The sequence below is a fragment of the Phalacrocorax aristotelis genome, chromosome 1, assembly GCF_949628215.1.
Source record: "Phalacrocorax aristotelis chromosome 1, bGulAri2.1, whole genome shotgun sequence".
In the NCBI taxonomy this organism is placed as follows: domain Eukaryota; kingdom Metazoa; phylum Chordata; class Aves; order Suliformes; family Phalacrocoracidae; genus Phalacrocorax; species Phalacrocorax aristotelis.
This window is the reverse complement of record NC_134276.1, coordinates 22747807-22766150: the sequence shown is the minus strand read 5'-3', so window position 1 is coordinate 22766150 and position 18344 is coordinate 22747807. Positions and strand designations below refer to the sequence as shown.

General features: G+C 37.2%; 1 protein-coding gene across 7 annotated transcripts in view; it reads right to left on the bottom strand.

Annotated features, from left to right (window-relative positions):
* Nucleotides 1–18344, bottom strand: part of CDK8 (cyclin dependent kinase 8) — an 83968-nt gene that overhangs the window by 19394 nt on the left and 46230 nt on the right. For 4 of the 7 annotated variants that reach the window (XM_075083983.1, XM_075083963.1, XM_075083992.1 and 1 more), the window contains 2 exons: nucleotides 3019–3076; nucleotides 110–241 (listed from right to left, as the gene is read on the bottom strand). In XM_075083983.1, the coding sequence (XP_074940084.1) occupies nucleotides 110–241; nucleotides 3019–3076 (190 nt within the window). The remainder of the gene's footprint in view (nucleotides 1–109; nucleotides 242–3018; nucleotides 3077–18344) is intronic. The other 3 variants (XM_075084023.1, XM_075084001.1, XM_075084012.1) reach the window with 1 other exon arrangement.

The window sequence follows — 18344 nt, the reverse complement described above, 5'->3', positions numbered from 1 at the left end:
ACGTGCCTTTAACTCAGCTACTGTCCTTTGCAATATTTATCAATGCTTCAATATTTGGGTACACTTTGCATAAATAAGAAAATAATAAATTTTTATCCAATTTACTTACCAATAGCTTTGGTATAATGCCTTGCTCCAAGAAGCAGCTCTGGAGCTCGATACCAGAACGTTACAACTACTGGATCCAAGTCTGCTAAAGGCTTCAGAGGTGAATTAAATAATCGGGCAAAGCCCATGTCAGCTGCAAAATTCAAAGAGAGATGCTTTAAAACTTTAGGAAAACTACCAATCATATATTTTTTTAAGCAAACTGATTGAGTTTACTTGTTAGCACTACTATCACTGTGCTAAATAAAACACAAAACGCAGACTGTAGGAGATATGAATTCTGTGAGTAGATTTTCTTAAAGCTTTTGTAGAAGTTACTGGATGTCATCACCTATAAAGTATATCATTATAAATCATTACTAACATAAGCCATTTGGAACAAAGAATTAACCATTGTTCTGAAAAAGCGCATCAACTCACTTCTCTCAGGACACTGGTAAATCCTGACTCATTTTACCTGATATTCTCTGGTAAAATATTCCGTTATTACAGGACGGTCTTTCAAGAAGCAGCATTTTAAACATCAGCAAAACGCAAGTTCTGCAAAGGTTAGAATGATTTATAATACATACACGCACATCACAAAAGCTCCCTTCTCATGAAGTTAGCTGTAGCAAGATTTCTTTCACACAAAAAAAGCAACTAAGCCTACAGAATCTGCCTTTCTGCTTTTTCTGTCAAGAGTTATTTCCAGTATCAAAATACCAGTACTAAATACCATTTAGGCTATGACTTTAAAATTCTGTTTGGGGGCATTATATCATTAAAACCTGCTTTTTAGAATTAGTGATATACAACTGCCCAGAAAGCTGTCTGAACTATCAAATAAATGATACAAGGAAAAGCGGGCAGACTGAAATATGCACCTTCTCCCACCAAACTGCCTTCCCAACCCACCACTCCCCAAATCCCAAGAAAGAGGGACTCTGTGGTGCAGGGATATACACATGCTGGGAAAGGCTCGAATGAGATGAGATGAGTAGCCATTCTGAGGGAAAAGGACCTACATGCCATCTCTCACTGGTTGAGGGAAAACTGCAGTGTAAATATGGGTCTCTAACTTGACTACACAAACCTTAATTTTTTTTCCTATGTATTCCTATTTATGACTTTTTTAATGCATTTAAAAATAGAAACATTTTACAGTTTTCTACATTAAAATATTCATTACTCAAGATATGATCAAGTCACTAGTAACTATGAAAAATAAGGATAATTGTTGGCAGAAAGTGAATTTATTACTCAAAATGACACAAAAAGCATATAAAAATTATTTTAAGTTAAATACCAGTTATGTATTTTTTAGAAAAATTAGTTACACTGGAAAAGTAGAAGCCCTTGGTATGGGTGTAACTTCTGCATTCTTTTCCTGCTGTGGTAATATCTTAAGAAAATAAGAAAAAATCTACATTTTGATAACACGCTTAGAAATCCAGGGTCCCCCTCCCTTTTCCCCCGCTGGGAATGGATGGCTCAGAGGACTGGTGGTCCGATAACAGAACCCTTCACCTGTCCATTAACAGAGTCTAAATTTAGTTGTGCTTTAATTTATTCCCAAATTAATTCAAAGCTATGAATTAGGAAATAAATGGGTGGTCTACGTGCAATTACTAGCAAGTAGTTGTGTACAGCAAATATCACCACCACAGTTGAACGTGAACATGTCCAGAGGATAACCTACATTCTCAATTTTGGAAGCAACTGCTCCGTGAAGAGTAAGGTAGTAGGAAGAAATTTTCCCTTCCGCTGTCCATGCTGTACCCTGTTCTGTATGTAGAAGACCTCAATCTCCGCTATCAACCTTAAGCCTTGGAAGGGCCTTAAAAGCTTTCAGGGTAGGATCTGCAGAAGCGTTCAGCCCTGGCCCGTCTGCTCCTTGGATTTCAAAGGGCGAGGGAAGGACTAGAGCAGCACTGAACGCTCCAAGAAAACCCTACCCCGAATCATTATACTAGTGATTAACGATATAGTTCAGATAAGCAAAACAGTAAGAGTACAGAGCAACAATGCAGAAGAATTATCTCGTAAAGAAAGCCAGAGGGAAGTATAAAAGATGAACTAGCTTTAAAAAAAAACCCTTCCCAACAGGGCTGCATTACCATAACAAATATAAATAGGCTGTGCATTAGCAGTCTGCCATCAAAGCACTGCCATGCCAATGCACAGCATGGTATAGCTTATTACTGTTAGACTACAGTTAATTTTAATTTATTTATTTACTTTAATTTAAAACAACTGAAGTTCTACAAATTATTCTCTCACTGTGAACAGTAACTCCCACCAGAAATGTTACAATAGTGGGGAAAGCATTGGGTCCTTCTTATCCGGTACAGCCCAGTTTCAGCATTTAGCAGTAGTTCTCACTAGGCATTTTGGCTGGATTACTGTGTTTTCTGGACTTTAAGATCCGTTGCGTTTATCTCCAAGGGACCTGTCTACCCTTCAAGAACATTTTGTAGGCTAAATGCCACCTTTGATTCCATTATAAAATTTAAGGTTTGTAGTAATGAGTAGTTCCCTATTTAGATTTTATAAGCAGCAGCAGCAAGATAATGTCATGGCATTACAGGGGTAAATGGAGGAAGTTTTAAAATCCCATTTCTTTCTCCTCCTTCCCCCTAGCTAGCTCTCATCTTTATCCCCATATCAAACTCCCCCACCCCACAAACACACCCACTTAAACAACATATAATGACATTTTCCACTTTTCATTGATGAGGCTATAGCATTTCATCGTCAGAACTGGTGCATGGGGCTAATATCAAGAAGCCAGTGACTCAGAAAACAGCATTTAGGCAATGTGCCCAGGCACATACCAGTATTACATGACTACTTTAGGTGGTACAACTGCACCTTCAGAACATTCTAACTTAAATGCTACACTGGGACTTATCAAAGATATAAACATACCAATTTTTACTCTTCCTCGCTCAGGACCTTCACCCATAACTAAAATATTAGCAGGTTTCTGTGGAAAAAAAAATAAATATACAATACATATACCACAATAAACCTAAACAATAGTCTCTGAAAAGTTAGTTAAGCTTTGTTTTGCCAGTTTTAAACCAACTTTGTTTTGATAAAAATGACAAGTTTCTCTGTCACAGTAAAGCTGTGCAAGGACCCAGACACAGGCTCTCCCTGACTGCATCTTCCTCACGTTTCTTTTCAGCGCTTCTGTGCTCCAGCACCATGCTCCCTAACTGACACCCTGGTGCCTGTCCTCAACCCGCATGAGCTGGCAGTCACCAAGCTGCGAAGACTTCTACCAAAATTGCCCTAGATCTTTTTGGCAGGAGGCAGTCCCATTGCTGCCCACCACCCTGCACCTCCAGCACAGGGACAGGAAACCAGCTCTACACCATGTTTTGCCCAAGGTCATTAGGCACATTTGCAGACACATTTCTCGTAAAAAAAAAAAATATATACCTGAGTGAGATGCAGATTAAACATTACCATATCACATTATATTGGAGAGAAGAATCATCTAAACTATTCCTATTTACAAGTGTGTACCAATTCAGACAGCTGCAAAACTGGAAAGCATTGCTTTCACATTATTTTTCTCTCTGTTTTCCCTTTCTTTCTTTAACTAGAGAGGCAAATTAAAGAATTGAGCTAGAGTTCAACTGATTAGAAACATAACCACTCATTTCTTAATCCTACATTTTCTGCCATCCTGTTTCTCATAATCCAGTCTCGGCATCTGCAGTCAGAAGATGATCACTCAAATGCTACCGCTGTTTACATAAACCAAATAGGCAGTGCTTATTTTTAAGGAAAAAAGTCTGGAAATTCAAAACTAAAGCTGAAAATTTATGCTAGACTTGAGATACCCACTCATACTGTAAATCCTGGAAAAAACATGGGTTCCTATTCCATTGTGAACTGTAAAAAGTTATAATAAGGCTGAGTTATAGCTCTTGCTCTGATTTCCCAGTTTAAATTCATCTGAAGAAAAGAGTACACCAGTAAGATAGTTTAGGGTACCTAACAGTTAAAACAATAAATCCTATTATCTTAGTATCATTTACCAAACACGCATTCCAGGAAATTCTCAAGTCTTCCTGAATCTATCAGGCTCTGGTATAAACACGTGCAAAAAGACGAAAGACTAGAATTTTATATCGATCGAGTAGTAATTCATATTGTGTAAAACAAGGTGCAAAGGAATTAATAGTCCAGCAAAAAAATTGATTGAGAAAGTTCATTGCTACTGCTTATGAAAAGCTCCAACATGGATTTCTGAAACTGTACAGTCCACGTACAAAATAGGTAAAAGGACTTTGAGATGTTGCATCTTCTCTGAGAGCAAGTTAAAGACAGAAGATGTCATAGGCTGACTGTGATCAAAGAGGTAATATATATCCCATTATCTTTCCAAGAGTAAAAACAAGAGATCCAACTTGTGCTGCAGTGATACACAGAAAAAACTTGCGTCCCAGACCACCAGCACCCCTTTTTGTTTTCTTTAATAAAGAAATACACTCCAGGTAAGTATCACTTCAATATTTAAAAAAAAAAAAATGGCAGCATGTGGGCACACAGCTCACAAAGCATTCAATTTTGATTGTTTCTAGAAAAGTCCTAGAAATAAACAAGCAGCAAAAATCTCTAAATTCAGAGTTAATATTGAAGTTCAAAGCAATTCAAACTGCTAGGTAAGAAAACACATCATTTCACCACATAAACCATTCTGTTGCTCAGCTGTGACTCAAAGAGAAAATACGCATATCTTTCACAAAAGCTTCAATATATCTGGGATGTTAATGAGCTACATACCTAATTAATATTTGAGTAGAGTTAACGATACATTAGAGGCACTAAAATTTTTTCAGATAAATAATACGTCGACCTAAAGTATAATTTCTCCCGCTGCATTTTCACAGGTTGATAATACTCTATTAAAATGCTTGTAACATCTTACATGATGTCTTCACCTGAAAGTACTTGGCTATTCGGATTTTGACAGGGACAAGAAGCCATATTCACAAAGACTCCATTATGCCAGATGACTAATGAGCATAGCACTGGGTAACAATTCCTGCCCCAAAGGTCTTCTACCCTAAGTTCAAGGTCAGCACAGATGAGAAGAAAGCACAAAGAGATGAGACAGTATCAGTTAGCAAAACAAGTAGCTACAGCTTAATTCACACTCAGATTTGTTTTCCTCTCAGGATTTACAGAAAATGTTCATGCAGACGACTTAGAAATCTGTGTAGGAGTCTTAAAAAGCCACAAAATAAAATAAAAAGCCTCAGTCGATCTGGAATAACCATTCACAGCAGTTCACCTCGTTCTAGAGCCAAAGTCCCTTCACCGAAACAGCTGTTTGAAACAGAAAATTCTTACTACAGACAAAAATATTGATATAGTCATATCACTGTAAAAAGATACAACATCACAGTTAAAGATTAAAAAAAACTTAATTTAAAATCACAGGTCTTACTCTGAAGGTTCCCATTCCTAAAATCATTGCATTAGTAGCCTGGAACAACATCATTACTTAAAAATTTTCCAGACAAGACCATTAATCAGTATTTAAATACAACAGGGGAATATTTGCCAGAAAGCAGTATAGGGACAGTATTGGTGTTCCTAAAACATCAGAATTTTAAGGACTCGCTGAAAAAACATTCGAGTTCACTAACGAAAGTAAAAACATGGGTCAGAGATTGTTGTTAGATATCTTTGACTCAAACCCACCATCTGCGAGAAAAAAAAAACCCATATTTGTCTCTTTGGGCAACTAATTACATATTAGAAATATATTTGCAAAGAAAAATAAGCAGTCATTAGAAACAGAAGGAAGAAATCTGGACAAACTTCAGTTTTAATTTGTTGCATTTCAGTTTAATTTTAATTATCCAGAGAAAATGAAAGTTTAAAGTGCTTATTCAAATCACTTGGGCTGAGCAAGTAAAGAAAAATCTTTCAGCAATTTTTATACTGTGTTCTAAAAACACACTACAAACAGCTATCTTTTTTTGTAGCTACAAATGATCAACTTGAAGTCACTCTTTTTTGTCCTAACAGAGGCATATTTACATTTTCTTTCAAGGAAAATAATTTGCTCATGCCAGACAAATACTGATGAAAAAGGTTTTATGATCCTAAACCAAATGTGAAGCGCCATGCAGTGAGGTACAGCTGAGTAACTGGGAGACCAACAAAACTTTCCAACAACCCTGTAACAAAACTCACCCTTACCCCCGCAACAGTCCATCTCACCAGCAGGGGAATAATTCTCTCTCATGTAAGAAAGGCCTTGTGACCGTGGCACAGCACTAAATGTTATCTTGTCCTTGTTCTGGCTTTGTAGGACTCCTTGAGTGATTTCTGGACAAACCCTAATCTTGTGCATTTAATCACTATTGCTACTGAAGAAAGAACAAAAATCCTCACTGAAATATTTTTAGGTACTTCTAATTTAATCATTATTTGCAAAGGGCAAACAGAAATCCTAAGCAGGACGCTAATTTCAAATAAAGGAGCTAAAACCCAGAGGCTATACTGACAGGTTCATATATTTACGAAGATCTTCAGGCAGTCACCTTCTTCCATCTGCCTGACCTGACACGTGATACTTCTCTCTGTTCACCCAGATCCTAAAGTCTCTGATGGTGAAGGCTGCACAATTCCCAGGAAATCTTTTCTCTTTGACTATTCCCTATTGCACTGTTTTTCCTTCACAACAAATGAGGTTAACTCTTATTGCCTCTTCTCTTATACATCAGCAGAAAGAGCAGACAACCACTCCTTCACTGCAAGGACTTCTTACACTTCCATGGTCTACACTCTTTTCAGTCCTATCACCTAGATTAGAAGAACTCTCTTCTGCTCAATGTTTCCTAGTGGGTTATTTCTTCTAGATTTAAGATAATTCTTGTTGCTTCCCTCCAGCTGTTCTGCCTTGGGCCACCTATTTGCTTGAACTTGAGTGCCTCAAATTATAAACTGCTCCTGCTGAGGCTTCACTAATGCTAAACACAGGAGAGAGATGGTTTTACATGCCTTGCACAGCATCTTCCACTTTATACAATCCCAGTATGGTATCTGGTTTTGCCTCGCTGTGTAAGGCTATTGATTCATGTTAAGGTTACAAGCCATGCATTTTCTTCACATCTTTTCTGCAGGACTGCAACTTAATTTTTCTCTTTTCTTTTTCATTGTTCCATTTGAACACCCATTGCAGTCATGTTCAGCTTCTTAACATACACCAGAAATGTTTGCGTTCATTCAGAGGGGAAACTCAGACTCTAGAACTTATTTGGGTTACTATTTTGAACATAAAAATGGAAACAACATGAAAATGATACCAGTCTTTGTATTGATGAAATGTGATCATATCAAAAAAAGACAGCACTCCTGTGGCTCACAGCAGGTCATTCACAGGAGCGGGAGAGGATTACTTAATTCTACATCCGCATACTAGATGTCTGGAAATCACAGGACATTTTCTCATGCTCCAGTAAAGGCATTCTGCTGTTGGGTGCTCCTTCCACCAAATTTTACTCATCAAAGCAGTGAGGAAAAAAACGGGCATTTTTGGACAACTTAGCCATTGTGATCTTCAATACTTATTACGTTTAGCATCAAACCAGGTCTGTAGGAACTATTACTCCATATGTTTTTCGCTATTAGGCTGCTTCCAAACTCGTTAGTTTTCAAAGGTTGATCTTAAACATACCTATCAACGAGTAACCAAAATTCCTTTGAATTATGTATGGTATTACAATGTAGACGCTACCTTCCCCCCCATCCCCCTACTACTATTTGCAGTAGTCCCATGCATATTTAGGATCAGACTCACCCTCTTTAGGCCTCCATTTTAATGCACCTTTTAATAAGGGTTTGGTATCACCCTAACCAATTTTCATTTGGACAATCCCATACTTAAAGTATGGCCACTAAAATGTAACTCGGTAGAGGGTTCTCAGTGATGGGATGAGTCACACCACTGACTTTTGTTAACCACTAATATTTGAGCATCATTAATGGCTATGCCACCAATTTTCAGAACTGACCATCCCACCCGTTTCTACCTGTGATGAGCCAAGATAATTGAAAGAAGTATAACATTGGCTTTCATTTTAAAACAGCAGTTTAACTTAGAAAGAACAATACTAAGTGCTTTTATTCCTAAATTATTTTGCTTTTGCAATCATAGCCCCAACAATGATTCTATTAAGATTTAGAATGAATGACTTGTTAATATTTTAGACATCAAAGTACTATATTAAACAATACAGAAACAGATGCAAATGCACACCCCTACAATCATACAAAAAAATTTTAACTTCTTCAGCTGTACGTGAGCAAGTGCCTGAGAAGCACGAAACACAAATAAGTCAAAAATGTTTTGCTGTGAAGTTTGTAATTCAGTGGCATAAAAAAAAAATCATAAAAGTTTTGAACGACAACTGCAAGGGGTTAGTAAGTTGTAGCTTACCTGAAAGAGCATTTTCTTGACAGAGGGGTAGAAATCTAAAAATATTGATGTGGTTTATCACTTACCAGTTCGATCCTGTGACAAGTAAAACTGCGCAGCAATAACCTACTAGCCTTCAGCTAGCCTTGCAAAATTCACACCCCATCTCAAGGGTCTGTGACCCACAAAATATTCATGCTTTGAAGGTAGATTTGTCCAAACAACCCTGTTGATCTTCGGGTAATCATACACCAAAACATTTCCTTGTTATCAAGGTGCGATGCTCCCCTACTGTATTCTTAGGGATTGGAAATTATTTTTTTCTTTTTAACATTTTATGGGTAAAGAAAATAATTCAATTCTCCTTCCACTTTAAAGAAAACTGGCTACTTCAATGTTAAATAGTACTCTAGCACAATGACAGTGTCAGTAAGACCATATTCAAATGATAGTATCAGCACCTTTCTGGAGTTAATTTGTTTCCTTGAATTCAAGGATGTGCTGCATTCACAACTGAAATAATTTCAGTCACATCTATTAACTGATTTGGAGCTTTAAAATAAATTATAATCAAAAGACCACCATAAACTCTGGTGAAAACAATGGCTCCACAGAACCCAGCATGAATTAAATCTAAACATTAAAGTCGTCTTTTTAACTTAATTAAAAAAGACATGAATTGTGAAAAGCACTGGAGAATTTTAAAAAAAATCAACTTGAATACTTCCTGTTAATTATTTTCTTATAAAGACCATCTTAGAGCTGTTTAAAAAAGAACCAAGCATCTAAATAAATTCTCATTAAAATCAGGAACTGTTAAAATTACCAGTAACAGCCAAACAAAAAACCCCTAAATTATCAAAGCACACATGCTCAAAAATTTTCAAAGTACAGAAAGTATTTGGATAGGATAGAAGATAGAGGGATGCCGTATCTATGCCAGGGAAGCCTTCTGCTAGTTACCATCACCATATTTTATCTCTGTTTCAGCCTGATGAAAGCTGTTGGCCTCACATTTTTATGCTCTGAACACACTCCAAGAATTTCTTTCAGTTGCTGCCACTCAGTTACTGCCAACATGGGGGCAATGTAACTTACTAAAGCCTGTGGCACAGCCTAATACACAAGCATTTCTATTACTTTCATTGGAACTGAATTAGAGTTGAAAGAGATAAAAGATCTAGTTTTACTGTTCAGGCCAACTCTCCCACTCCCTACAAAGGTACATCAGGACAAGCTGCAGGGCGTGACTTTCTGGGCTACGTTCAAGGAAGGAAAGGTGGACACCATAGGCAAAAACATTATTGTAGCAACTTCACAGGAAAATGCTGCTATCATATCAGATATCATTAACACATCACTCAAAAGTGTAATAACAAACAAATGTTCTTGCAGAAGTATATTTCCTGTGAATTTTGCTACACGAGCGATTACTCTCCATAGGTCAGGATGACTCTGGATGCTGTGGACACATCACAGCAGGATCAAATGCAAGAGGAGAGGGTGCACAGAAACTGGTTTTTAGGTACTACATTATTCCGGGTATAATTTCATCTCCTTTTTCAATTCAGAGTTCTGCCTCACAAGTGAAGATTTTGAATGGGTAATAAAAACACTGGGTACCAATCTTGCTCATTCATTTTGCTGAAGCTGCTTCTGCAGAGGTTGACAGGCATTCAGTAGCACTGTAGTCTCATACTTTCGAATACTCTCACACAAAGGAATAAAACTGACTTCCTTACTCATGCAGTTGTGGTAGCCCATGCCATTTTCCTTAACAGCCCTATTTTATTTTTGTATTCATTTAAATACTACTCTTATCCCTTCCATACAACCCTACCTGTATTGACTAATATATAACTCCTCCTATTCTGGATGAAATAAAAAAAAGGTAAAAGCCTACAAAATTTATTACTATGCACTTTCCAGTAGTTGTCTGGGCTTTGTTCGTGCTTACCTGTTAAAGTACCTTTGTGCACAGAACAAATACAATATTTCAAACAACCCCCCAAAGATTACATTTTGCATCACTCACGTTCAGAGCAAGTCGGATAAAGTTGGGAGTGCATATAGAGAACGCTTTTATATGGGGTAAGTGTGCCCTATTTATAAGGTGACTTTTTCACAGGCTAGTTTGAAACTACTCAGATTTCAAGTTAATCCAAGGACTATTTTCTTATCTTTTAAGCTTTTCCTCTATGAATATAGATCATTCATATAGATAACTGCATTTCCTTTCTAGAGCAGGATGCAGACAAAACAATTATGGCTATTTCCTGTATTTCGAACAATTTCTATTCCTATCTTCTGCAGCGTTTTATGCAGCAATAGCTTTGCCACAACCTTAACAAGATATTTAGTACTAAAAAAAACCCAAAAAACTAAACTGCCAACTGCATCTAAGTGTTTCTGAAATCATACTCTAGGGTTTTTACTGAATTCTACTGCAGGGTTTTTATCTACTAAGCTTACTTCAAAGGTACATTTGTGATCAAAGAGCTTCTGGTCCTCCACACCTCTCTCATGTCAGAACCAAAAGTTATGTTGGTACTTTTTCTGTCTAGCTCATTACCTTTATGACAGGAATTCGATCTGAAGTTTCTAGAATGCCTTTCCTCTGTAGAAGTCTTACCTCTATTTGTATTTATGTATCTGGATATAAGAGTTATTTCAGCCAGTTTACCCACCACTACAGCATAGCAATGCACTGAGATGACCAGGCTAGCCTTCAAATAGCGAAGGATTACTACTCACGTTAGATTATCTGATTATCTTGTTTCTTAATTATTAAGAACAGGTTTACAACTACAGAGAAGAAAGAAATCTAGAATAGTCTGCTCACCAGTTAATGTATTTGCATCCCCAAAAATTTACTTAATTTGGGCAGGTCTTTTGCTATTGAAAATCTAAAGCCAGATTCAAATTACTTTCAAAAAATCATCATATATTTATACAGAGAGATATAGATATTATCTATATATGAGGAATCTATATATGAATGATATTCCTCAATCTATTACTTATATTAGTCATATAATGCTCATTACATCATTCTACTTCAGTTATCAAGCTACTTAAATGCCCTGGAATTTAAAAAAAGTCAAAATATTTCTAAGTTTGGAAAAAGCAATAGCAAAAGTATTTCACCAAATCTGAATTTTTCAAAACAGCACCTTAAGGAATGAACCCTCTTTATATAAAGAATGCTGGTTCTGCACACAGGCATCCTGCTTTCCAAAAAGTACAGAAATTCAAGAGAGAATGATAGAGTAACTACACTTACTAGGAAGAAATCTCCTTTGCAGTATTCAAAAATCCTCAGCTACTGAAACAAGAAGAAAGCAGAATATTTTCCTAATATTTTGATAAAAGTATAGTTGGGAAACACAGAGAACTTCCAAATCTTCATTTTCGTTATTATGACAGCACAGAAATAAGTACTCAGGAAAATGAACTGGAGGTGGAAAAAGAAGAGTACGGTCATCTGACCATCTTTCCTTGCATCCTGCTGCTGTTCCTCCCCTCCTCCCCTTTGTACTTCATGACAGAATGTTAGCACAGGTTAACGCACATTCCTTTTGCAAACAACTTATTTTCTCTTCTGAAGCTTTTGCAAGGGGAGCATAGAGGGACTCAGACTGCTGCAGTAACAGCTACTAAATAAATCTATGTCTGACTGAAAATGCCAAGTTCAGCACATACGAAGTGATGGGATCCCTCATCTGACAGACAATTTTGGGTAACTAAGATTTTCAGAACACCACATTTTTAAACACTTTCTTGTGGAAGTTGCTTATTAAAGAATCATCAATAGAAACCTCAAGCTTTTTGGACAGTTGAACAATAAAGGTAACTTTCACAAGGAGCTCCTACATCTTCACAAGTAACATACTTGAGTAAGGCTTTCAAAAATCTCTTAATAGTCCAATTTTCCTCACAGTCATAAATAAGAACGCACCATATACACTGACATCAAGTTTCAGTGGTATTGTTTTTGTAAGCAATATGGGGATCAAAAATACCCCCCCAACAAAACACCTTTCCATATTAAAAAAAAAAAAAAACACACAAAAAAAACCCCAAACAAAAAACCCCAACCTTTTCTTCATTCTACACATTCTTATTAAAACATCACAAAAATCCTTGACATTTTCTGTTAAACCTGATACTACTTGGGAAAAAGCTATTAATTTTTCAAAACTCTTTTTATATTACATGTGTAATTTTCCTACAGAAAAAAGTTTAATTATTCAACTCTCTGCTTTGCTACATATTCCCCCATCCCCAACTACATCAGTCTGCTATAGGATTCTCCATACTTTCATTCAGAGATCCTTCAAAAGAGATATTATACGTATTTCTGAACGGGCATTTTGAACATTCTTCATAGTTAACAGGAGTTGTAAGTAAGCTTGGCTGATTTATTCTTATAGACATCAAGATATTACAGTCTGATCAGCCCCTGTTCTCTTGGGGAAGGGGTAAAGGACACTGTGAGGTTGCAATAATTCCAATAAAGAACAAAGATATGAAAATTCTGTTAAAAGCCTTCACTGAAAAAAGAAAAGAAGGATTTTTCTAGTCTTTTACATACTTCATGTATTAATTTACCTATTCTCTTTTTCATCATGAAATCTTTCAGTCTGGAGCTTCTTAACAAGATGAGGTGTTCTCTAATGAGTGCAGCTCTTGAAGCCCACATCCTCAGCAATCAAGTCCTAGATTTCCTCCTGCGTTTCTCATTGCACATAGTTCAGCTCCCTCCTACGCCTTTCTTTCCCACATCCAGAATCCTCAAGCTCCTTTCCCACCTGCCATCTGTTTTTATGACCAACTGTTCAGGGCCAGTGGAGAGGCATGAACTCTGAATGACAAGTGATCTTTAGAGTGCAGAAAAGCCAAACTGAAATGGCCCTGCTGCAACAATCAATGTATTTTTTCCCAGAACACTGTCCTCCTCTATTTGACATCTGTTTTTCATGAAATTGGGAAGAATTTGACCGTTTTGATACTGTATAATTTTACCAAATGCAACTGAAGCTTGCTAACAGTTACAAAATTTACATGGAGGAACTAGGAGAAAAAAAATGAAAGGCACGCTCAAGTAAGCTTTGTCTCCTTAAGCAGCCAAGCCACAGCCACACAGTATCAGTAGACCAACATAAAGGTTTTTTTTGATTGTGGAACATGCAACACCATTCCATTTTTTTTCAGCTATTTTTCCTTGACACTGTAGTAGCAATGCTATCATTTCTCCTGTCTAAAAGGAGTTACCAGTTGTTATCAGTTTAGAATTCCGTATGCAAAATGTGGATGGATGTGTTTCTGGTGCTGTAGTTAAATGCATGTTCTACCAAACAAGGACAAACTTCTCAAAAGCCACTATGACGACATTAATTCTTGATGAAAGGCACTGAAAAGGCCTGCCTTGATTTAATAACCTGTAGGGTAAAGATGTAAATGGTTAAAGATCAGTCCGGAAACATTCCCTCTTGCACTAAAGAGGCTCTAGGGGAAACAAAAGCAGTCCTCTTTACAACAGTATTTATATCCATATGAAGAAAAACTACAAGTTACTTTCAGCCTCAAATTTGCAGTTTCCCTTTTGCAACACTTGTTCACTACCTATTAACTGATCCAACACCACACATTAAAAAATGGTTGACTTACAATGACACAGAAATGTCAGGAAAAAAATACTCTGCTTCCACTGCTTCTTGCGTCTGACAGTTCTGCAGCATGTAAGTGAAAAATATCTCACTAAAATATCAGTAATTGTGTAATGTAACTCCAAATACTCATCTGTGATGTACTCATTTGTCCCTAAGACTTCTGGTGGTTAAATAAGCAGCCATACTTTTTCTGGTTCTGTTTTGCACCTTGTACTTTTTTGACATAGAAGTTTTCACTGACTCTGGAACTCCAGATTCAGAGACTTTACCTGCATTTCCTCTAGCCAGTAACAGACTAAGAGTAAGCCTGCCTAGGTTAGGTCACATTATTAGCTAGGTAAATTAGCAAAGCTCTACTAATATATATACATTGCTCCACCTTGATCTTCCATTTAAACTTTGGACAAAATCTGTGTTTACTGTAGTTTCAAAACAAGATATGTTCATGAATGGTGTAAAAAAGTGTTGCCAGCATCACTGTCAGTTGTAAATGACAAGGTTGAGGGACTTAGCTTTTGTCACTGCTGAGGATTAATTTTTTTGAGAATTTATGAAAATGAAATACTGAGCTAAGAAGCAAAAAAGTTATTGATAAACTAAATTTAGGTTCCAACAAACAAAACAGAAGTTGTTACACTAGACTAACCAATATAGTCAGACCCTTTGGAAACACCTGCAGAAGACAATGGAAGGCTAAAAACCCCAAATTACTCCTTTTTATAATACTCAGATAAGGTTGGACTTCCCGAACAAACTAATGGGGCTTAACATAAAAGCAGTAATCTCAGAGGTGGATTTGGAAAATGTTCCTGTAATTGTGAGATTTCTGACCTCTATCTTCATTTGAATCAAGTTGATAAACAAGTTTTGTATTTGCAATCAGAAAAAACATCTACCGACAGTTCTCCTATTCAGCACTTCATCTCACTATAAATGGGAATCTAACAGTATTGTGTGGTAAAAGATTAAGAAGAAGTTTTAGGATTCATTTCCCATTTTTGCTAAACACTGGCTGCTTGGATAAAAATTGTTTTCAGGTGCATCTGTTCATCATAAATCTTGGAGTTTTACTCTATCCTTTCATGATCCTTACTTAAAACCTGTTAAATGACCTTGCACTTGCTTATAAGACCTGAGGTTTAAGACGATCAACCTGTAAAAAGCTATGAAAGTTTAGATTCATATTTGAGAATTGCTTGAATGGAGGTGGACTATGAGTTAAAAAAATCTGTTCACTATCTATATAGATGGCCAATTTACAAAATCACCAGGAAGTCTTGCAATGAAGACCCAAATACAACTGCAGAAGTAGACTGAATATTTATTTTCATTCATCTTTTCTATTTGATTTGAGTGCTACCTTTAGCACAATAGAAACAGTATTCCCGCTAAGAATAAAAGACATAGGGCTAATCCAAGACAGGTCTAAAAATATAAATCTCGAACACTGTAATCCTACAGAATTGACAATTTTTTTTAATCTCAAGACTCTGGTATCTCTTTCTAGAGATACTGTGGTTACAGAAGTTTTTCAAGTCCAAGGTTGGTTATAATTTGATGATGGAGTAGTAATATACCTTTCACTTTATGACCACACAGCTTCCAAAAAAACTTTTAGGGATAAATCATCTTTTTTTCCCCTCAGGAAAAGAAAATGGAACCATGTTCTCTCTCCCATCATGCTGCAGTCAAGATAGGTAACACAAATGTCCTCCTTTGCTGAGAAGGTTTTGTATTTCACTGCTTTCTTCACATTGTTCCTTATTCCATATGAGCTAGTTGATCTTCCATATTCTTCTTACACTCACTCCCACTTTCCCCCAGCCCTCACAGCTTGTCTTCTATTCGTTTGTCATGAGCTGGATTTTAGATTTTGAAAAAGCAATAACTGAATGTTTCAAGACAGACCAAGTGGTGAAGACACAACAACTTCACAGAAAGGCTGAGTTTGGAAGGCACCTCTGGAAGCCATCTCCCAACTTGTATAAAGTTCACTGTCCCGTTGTCCAGGTCACTGATGATGTGAAACAGCACTGAAACCAGTATCAGCCTTTGGGACACTCCACTAGTGACTGATGTCCAGCTCACCTTTGCAGCACTGATTACAATCCTCTGAGCCCATCAGCCCAGCCAGTTTTCCATCCACCTCATTTCACTTACCTAGTTTGTACCTCATTAGTTTGTCTACAAGGATGTTACAGGATGCAGCGTTGAAAGCCTTACTCAAGTCAAGATAAGCAACATCCACTGCTCTTCACCTATCCGTCCAGCTACTCACTGAAGGCTTTCAGGTTGTTTAAGCATGATATCCACTTCATAAATCCATACTGACTACTACCAATCACCTTCATGTCTTTCAAATGTTTGGAAATGGCTTCCAGGAGGATTTGATCCACCACATTGCCAGTGATCAAGGCAAGAGTGACTGGCATGTGATTTCCCAGATCCTCATTCTTGCCCTTCTTGATGATTGTAGTGACATTTGGTTTTTTACCATCAGGAACCTCCCTGATTGCTATGACCTTTCAAAGAGTGGCCTCACAATGATTGGCTTATATAAAGCAAATGATTTTACATATCTCTACAGGCTTCTCCGTGGTGAATTCAAAGATATCTAAGCAGAATGCCTTCTATTTTTCTGACTGGAAGGCTGGTAGTACTGCAGCAATATACTCTATTTCTAGCTTCAAATCTGCATTTGTACAAAGTTGACAGACATTACTCAATCAAGAGCTTCACCTAACAGGCCATTGCCAACAATGTCCAATAAAGCAAGCCAAATGGATTCTCATTTGCACAGCAGTAGTTTAAAAAAAAAAAAAGGAAGTTTATTTGGTTGGTTTTTTTTTTTTTTTAAAGTCACTGGCACGAGCATCAAATACTTATTTTTGCAGTCTCATTCTATCATTTATATACTTTAGTTACTGGTTTGAAAGTTTAATCTAAAACATAAAGAAAATGCTCAGAAAGGCAGGCAAGGGAGTAGTCATGTTCTCTGTGAACAGCAGCATTAAGAAACCCCAGATAATGTTATTTTAACTATAGAATATTTAGAATTACAGTAAACTACAGCTCACAGGAAAGCATGTTATTACAGCCTATGAAAAAAAGAAAGTTCTGACAGACACATTGTTCCTTTCTGATCTCATGAAAGCACACACATAATGAAAGACACCTTGGAAAAAAAACTTGGGAAATGCAACAGCTGACAACCAAAACAGTGATTAGGTTTGGGCTGGGTTTTTTTTTTTCCTGTGTTTGGTTTGTGGCTTTTTTCCCCCCCTCCTTTGAAAGCAAACCACCAATAAGTCATTAAAATACCTTTTGGGAAATAATGCCTATTATCTGTTTAGATACTTAAACAGGGCAGAACACCACCCTGCTTTTAAAAGATGCCAACTTATTTCGAGTAACACTCACAGCTTTTCCTACTATTTGTTTTTAAGCAGTCAGGTTCACTCCTTCAAATGACCACAGTTTTGTAAGCACTAGAGCAAGACCGAAGAGCATTCCTGTATTTCTGAAGTCATCCTTGAATTGGAGATTGGATTCAAGAGCTCTAATGTGGAAAACGGTAAATTGGCAGGGCAAAAGTCCCATATATTTAACTTTGCCTAAAGCATATACTGGAGTGATTCACAGCTAGAGCCTGGTAAGTGACTAAGATGTTGTCTACAAAAAAACCACCCTAGCAATGGCTTCTCCTCATTTATTGTTAAAAGAACATCTTTAATGTTCCCACTAATCCCCAACCTGGCAGCAGGTATCCTTGGGAAGAGTCCAGGTCCCAGAAGGCTATGTTCTAACTGTATTAAAGCTTGTCTGCCTGAAAGCTTATTAAAAAGCAGTGCTCATCCCACAGCAGCAGTTTAGCTGAGCTGCACACTGGGAATACATTAAATAGGCTGCAGTGTCCTGTGCTAGCACTAGTTTGCTAGTCACATCTACAGCGACACAATCCCAGGCTGAATAGGACATGGATGTTATTGACAAAGGGGAAGAGATTGTCATTCCTTTGGCAAGAGAGAGGAGATGGGAAATGGAGAAGAGCGAGCCCCACTTCCAACCTGGCTTGCCAAGTGGTAATTCATCTGTTCAGCACCCACTCACCATGCACAAAGACCAGGGAATGT